Source organism: Mustela nivalis (genome assembly GCF_964662115.1).
Source record: "Mustela nivalis genome assembly, chromosome: 19".
Classification (NCBI taxonomy): domain Eukaryota; kingdom Metazoa; phylum Chordata; class Mammalia; order Carnivora; family Mustelidae; genus Mustela; species Mustela nivalis.
The window spans coordinates 38813662-38819751 of NC_139038.1; the positions used below are offsets into that span (position 1 = coordinate 38813662).

The 6090-nt window shown below is 65.2% G+C and overlaps 1 protein-coding gene across 9 annotated transcripts; it reads right to left on the reverse strand.

Annotated features, from left to right (window-relative positions):
* Positions 1–26: 26 nt before the first annotated feature.
* On the reverse strand, positions 27–4938 carry MCRIP2 (MAPK regulated corepressor interacting protein 2). 9 transcript variants are annotated; one of them, XR_014306250.1, is made up of 6 exons: positions 4785–4936; positions 4561–4678; positions 1726–1865; positions 741–909; positions 440–506; positions 27–173 (listed from the first exon to the last, which is right to left on the reverse strand). XR_014306250.1 is itself a non-coding variant. In XM_082713746.1 (6 exons), exons 1-6 carry the CDS (start codon positions 4834–4836, stop codon positions 158–160), a joined length of 558 nt encoding a protein of 185 aa, XP_082569872.1. In that variant the 5' UTR covers positions 4837–4937; the 3' UTR covers positions 27–157. The 9 variants fall into 9 exon arrangements, 6 of the variants coding, with proteins under 6 accessions (XP_082569872.1, XP_082569875.1, XP_082569871.1 ...); XR_014306251.1 differs by having other exon boundaries at positions 405–506; positions 4785–4935; XM_082713746.1 differs by having other exon boundaries at positions 1730–1865; positions 4785–4937.
* Between the last annotated feature and the right edge of the window lie 1152 nt (positions 4939–6090).

The window sequence follows — 6090 nt, forward strand, 5'->3', positions numbered from 1 at the left end:
GGACGGCCTGCCGCAGTGGCTAAACAGGGCTCCGACGTCCTCTCCTGGCGGGGGGGCACGAGGTCCACCATGGGGCAGGGCCGGACACTCCTTCCAAGGCAGCTAGGAACAGTTTGTGATTCTGGCCAGGAACTGCTGCGCCCACCACTCGTCCAGGTCAATGGGCACGAAGTCTGTGGGCAGAAAAGAAGACTGAGCAGTGAAGCTGCCTCCCAGATCAGTCAGTGTCTCTCCCTCAGAACTGACCACAAGCCCCTCCCCCACACCCAAATGCAGCAAGCACTAGGAAGAAAGCAGGTCAAATTCAAGTGCCCTCCCCAATCCCCTAGGGCTAGAACCCAGCAGGGCCCAGGTCAGGGTTGGAGGGAGTGGAGGGGACTCCCTGAGAGCAGGGGAGGGCTCACTCTGCAGCCGGGGGTTGGGGTTCTTCTCCATGTACTGCACAGGCCTAGGCCCACTAGCGCCAGCTGGGCCACTGCCCAGCTGCTGCTCCACTTGCTGCCAAGCTGTGGGGAGAGGGCAGTCAGGCTGAACCAGGCCCCTGGCATCCTGTCTCCCACCCAGGGCTTGGTGGCCACCCTGGACCCCAGCCAAGAATGGGAATGGGGAGCCCACCACACAGTCACAGGACGAACAGAGAGACAGTCTAGGAAGAGCCCAGCCCTCTAGGTACTTTAAATCAGGTCACAGTGGGCAGGAGGAACATGGGCCCAGGCCTCACCCTCCAGCCTTGACACTACCTTCAGAAACAAACCGGACGTTTTCCTCATGGGCCAGCGTATAGGTCTCTTGGGTTCCCTCAAGGGATGGAGATGTGGCAGGGGGCCGCCGGCCATTCACCCGATTGAACACAAGCCTTGGCCCCGGACTGTAGAGGGGGGAGGAGCCGGTCAGCAACTGTCCCAAGCCCTAAGGTGACACCCGGCAAAGCTCCAGGAGCAGCAGCAGGCCACACCCACCACCCCCAGGCCAGGCTCAGCCTGGGCACTTCCTTGACCTTCAGGATAGCTCTGTGCTGCAGTGGGGGCAGAGTAGGCCTCTCTCCTGCAGGCCCAAGCTCCCAGCAGCTCAAGTCACACCTGCAGTCCCCAGTCCTGTGTCCCAGACCCCCAATAGGGCTCCGTGCTCAAGGCAGACAGGAACTCCTCCAGGGGTCTCTCGGGGCACCCCTACTGCCACCTGCATCCCACCTCCCCAGGACCAGTCGGGTCTCCAGCAACCCATGTTCGGACCTAAGCTACCACCACATCACTCCGACCCAGCCACAACTGGCCAGGCGTAATTCTCGGCCGTCTTCTCCCCCCACAGAAGCTTCTCCATCTCACCACTGTCCCGTGTGGGAGAAAGGACCCAAACAAGAAACAGCCCATCTTGGCCCTTCCCTCTTCCTGGCTGTCCCAGGCTCCATGGGGATGAGCCCTAAGTGATGTTCTGGCCAAAGAGCACTGAGTGAACAAGTTGTGACTTCAACTCCAGCCCAGCTGTGCAGGTCCCAGACAGGCAACACTCTTGCCCATGGGGGTGGGGATGCTGGGGGAGGAGATGGCCCCCAGGCGCTGGAGCTCAGCCTGATGGGCATGGGATATCCAGGGAGCCACTGGGCCTGTCCCGCTCAGTGATCAGCGGGGCCCAGGGCACGGATGGGCTGCCCTTGCTGGCGGCAGCTGGCCTAGCCCTGCACACACAAAGCCCTGAATGGGGCTGTGGAGGGAGCGGGGCCCGCACCTACAGCAGGAGGTGGGAGCCGGGAGTCCTGGGCTGCACGTGCCACTCCGCCAGGCACTCGCGGTCCCGCCGGCCTGCTCGCCTTCCTGGGCTCAGGTGCCCCACCGCCGCTCGGGGGTCCTCCTTGGCTGAGAGGGGCACTAAAATAAAGAGGAGTGTCTTGAGGGGCACCGGTCCCGCCAGCTCCAGGCCAGCGAAGAAACTGTAGCGGGGGCAGGGCTCCTCCCAGGCCTCAGCTGCACCAACCAGAACCTATGAAGGTTTTCCCTCAACCTGGACAGCCCCTCGCCTGCCACCCCCGCCCCCACCAGCCTGCAGACTCCAGGAAAGTGGAGGCTGGTCAGCGAAGTAGGAAAACCGGAAAGGGAATTGCAGCCATGGGCTGTGGCCCCCGGGGACCAAAGTGGTGGCCTGCCCAAGGCTGAGCACAGTGCTAGGAGGCAGGCACCCACCTGACCCCCCCCAACCCTGCTAGAGTTTGTTACATAAGGTGCTGCAAAGGCCCTCTGGGGAAAAGGGCGCTGGCGCGGGTGCACTTGCTGTGCACGCGTTGTGCCTGCTCCTGAGGACACCGCCCCACAGGTCGGCCCTGGTGTCCCCGCTCAACCCACATAGGCGTCCTCACAGTCCTCGCCAACCCTACTTCCAGCCCTGGGCACTGGGCTCCAGAGGGAAGTGATCCACCCAAACTCATACCCTGCAAATGGGCACTTGCTAGTTCCAGAACATAACTGCACAGCTGCCTGACCTCAAAGCCCACGATTCAGTAACCCAGGCCACCTCCCTGACCTCCTCGCGTGACCTTCTGGGGTATCACCGGGTGCCCCGTTATCTTCTTCCCACCCACGGATGTCACCATCCCTGTCCTCTGCTGTCTGTCTCACAATGGGAGTGAGAGCTGCTCAGAGGCACTGCCCCATGGAGGGCCGGGACCCCAGCCTGGAGAATCAGCAGGTCAGCCGTTCGGAGCACTGGCCGCATGCAAGGCACCCCAGGCGTGGAGGATGTGGCCGTGGCCCAGACATCCCCCCCGTTTCATAGGCAAGGCAGGGTGAGGGATGCCGGATAATAAAAAGGCACTACAGAGAAAAAAACAGGGAAGGACGGACAGAAAAGCAAGTGGAGCTCTTTCAGAGGCGGCCCCCTCAGAAGGTTCAGGGATGGCTCATGGGCAGCACTGGCCTCCCAGCAGGGTCATTTCAAGGCCACGGGGACTAGGAAGGGGCAGCTTTGACAGAGGGAGTGACCTCAGGGGGTAGGGGGGCCAGCCTGCCACCCCAGGGCATGCAGCAGAACCCCCCAACCCTGTGCCGTGCAGCTCTGAGGCAGGCCGAGTGTTGCACTCCCTCTGGCCAGGCTGGTCCGCACCCTCCTGACCCGGCAGGCTGGGATGTGCCCAACTGGCTGAGGGCCAGCTAAGTGCGAAGGTGAGGCCTGGGGGTATGGTAAGGACTCTCTGCCGTCTTTCCCAACTCCCTCCACACCACTCCCCGACCTTGCCATGGGTGTACCCTGATTTCATCTGCAATGGGACTGTGACACGCTTCTCCAGGTGAGAGGGTCTGGGTGCCCGGCACCACTCGGCCCCCAGGTCCTCTGCCTGGGTGACCAGTCGCAGCTACACACGTACACCTTGTTTACTCCTCAGGGCAGTAAGGCGGCTGTGAGGACCAAAGCTGAGGTCACAGGGCAATATTTTAACACAGCCTGGGTCCGGGAACTGGCCCCCAAGGCCCTGCCTGCTTACCGGCCTCCCCAGGACACATCGGTGGTTAGCCCAGAATGTTTCCATCACTAGGAAGCAGCCTCAAAATGTCAACGTGCCCCCAGCAGAAGCCCCCTTCCCCCCGCAGGGAAGGGCCTCAGCCCAGAACCACCCCCACAGGTTGCCCCCTCCTGCCAGGCCCCCATCACCTGCACCCTCAGAGCTGCCTCGGGTGGGGGGGGGGCTCTGAGCCAGCCACCCTGTTTCTCTGCGGTGCCTACCCACAGCCTAGCCCAGAAAGCTTCAGGCCTTTGTGGGCTTGGAAGAAAGCCCTGGATCCAGAAAACGCACAGAATAAACGAAACCCAAGGTCCAGAGCTGACACAAAAAAGTGAAAGGGCTCTGGGGCATGGGGGGAATCCGACCTCCTGGTCAAGGTCATGTGGAGGCCAAATGGGCCAGGACACAAATTCCTGTGGGGCAGGCGGTGGGCACTGGCGGAAGAGCTGGTCAGGAAAGGCAGGAACTGCAGGTTCGGGCAAGGCCTGAGCATCTGTGGGAGGCCTCCAGTCCCCAGCCAGGGTGTCTGGGGTGAAGGGCAACAGAGAGCAGGGGCCTGGTAGGGCCAGAGGGAACCACGTGTACTTTCTCCCCCAGCCCGCTCTGCAGGGACGGGGCTGGCAGTCTCCCGCCGGGCCGGGCCGGAGCCAGGAGGCCTCGAGGGCCCGCACCCTAGGATATTTTGCTCCCGCCTTCCTGGGCAGCTCGCCTCAAACCTTGGCCTCGCCGCCCAAGGTCGCCCGGGGCATCTGAGTCAGCCGCGTGGAGCTCCTGCGATCCCGGAGCTGGTCTGCTTCCTCCCCACTCGGGCTCCGCCACGGTCCCACGGGGCCAGAGAGGGCGAGGGGTTCGTGTGCATCCGGCCCGGCCCCCTTCGACCCCGCCAGGTGCCAGGTGAGGCGAAGAGGCCCAGGCGCCGAGGGCGGAGGCGCGAAGGCCGGAGCCGCCCACGCGGGCGGGGTCACACGCCCCGCCCCGCCCCCGCCCCGAGCACGCGGCCGGGTCTCCGTGAACCTTCCCCAAGGTCAACCTCGCCGTCCAGCGGCCGCCGCCCGGCCCGCGCGTCTCACCTCGACAGGGGCCAGGGTCCCGGCGGCTGCGCCCGCGGGGGCGCTGGGGTCGGCGGCGCGGGCTGCCGGCATTTCAGGAGCTCGCCAAGCCGGCTCTCCACCTGCTGCTGAGAGGGACCTGCGGGTACGGGGCGCGTCAGCCGCCGCCGCGCCCGGGCCGTCACTGCGCGGACCCTCCCCCCGGCCCTGCCCGCCCCGAGCCCCGCATCCCGCGCCCCGCGCACCTGTGCGGCGCTGCGCGACCAGCTTGCTGGGCCCCTTGGTGATGGTGTACATGGTGCGGAGGGCCCGGCCGCCCGCGCGCTCCCCGGGACGCACGCCCTACCCTGCCCTCCGCCCGGGCTCGCACTCGGCGGGGGCCCAGGGCGCGGCCCCTTTAACGGGCAGCCGGGCGCGGCGGGGAGGGGGCGGGCCGCTACACGCCCCCGGCCCTTAAAGGGCCCGCGCGTCCCGGCCGGCCTCGGGGCACGCGGTGGAGGCGGCGCTCCGGGCGGGTGAGGAGGCTATCCGCGGCGCGCGGCCACGGGCGCCCCACCCCACACGGCCCGAGGCCAAGGCAGAGGAAGCGTCCTGGGGCCTAGGACGACCTTCCACCGCCGGACGGCGAGGTGAGCCGCGGGGGCGGGGGTGCGGGCCGGGGGCTGTGGACAGGCGCTGGGGGCGCTCTGTGTGGACCCTGGAAGGAAAGCTGTGCCCACTCGGTGGAGAGCTCCAGCCAAGGTGCCTGGGTGGTCCCGGGCCAGCGTGAGGGTCATTCTTGGCCTGGGTGTTGGGACTGAGGACCAGAGACCAGAAATGGGTTTGGGCAGAAACTTGGCTCCCGGGGAATCTCCTTTCCACCCCACGGGACAGGAATAGTGGGTGCACTCTGGTCCCTGATGATCCTCCCTTGCCAAGGTGCACCCCCAGCTCCAGGAACCAGAGACCCCATTCAGTCGAGGAGCAGCGTGGGGGTGGGATCTTGCGGAGAGAGAAGGTGGGCGTGTGAGGATGCCCGGTTTGCCTGTTTCATCCTCATTGGAGGGGAGCAGTTACCTCCCTGACCCGCATGACCCAGGCGGCCTGCCTGGAACGACCCCCAGGGTCCTTCCTGAGAATTCCACAGAAGTGCTCCTTTCTCCCAGCTGCTGGGCTGCTCAGGGCTAGGGGAGAGGAAGCTGCCCGCTCTGGGTTCTGTGGGCCTCCCCACCTGGAGGGCTCCACATAAGGCTCCCCTGTCCTCCCTGTGGCTGAGCTCAACCCTTAGCATCCCCCCACCAGAGAAAAGACTCTGCAGAGTTGTCTTGGAATCTGCCCCGAGGCGTGTATGGACATGGCAGGGCTCACACGGTGCTCCACAAATATTTGAGGATGTCAGGATCCAGCAGGCACCGGGGCCTTGTCGGGGAGCTGCCACTCCAAGAGGCAATAGGACTTAGCAGCGCCACGAGGTTTCCTCAAGCGTCCCCCACACCTCACTTTGGGAGCAGACCTGAAGGAAGCCTCTCCACCCAGGCAGAGGGCACAACGTTGAGAGGGGTGGGGGGCAGC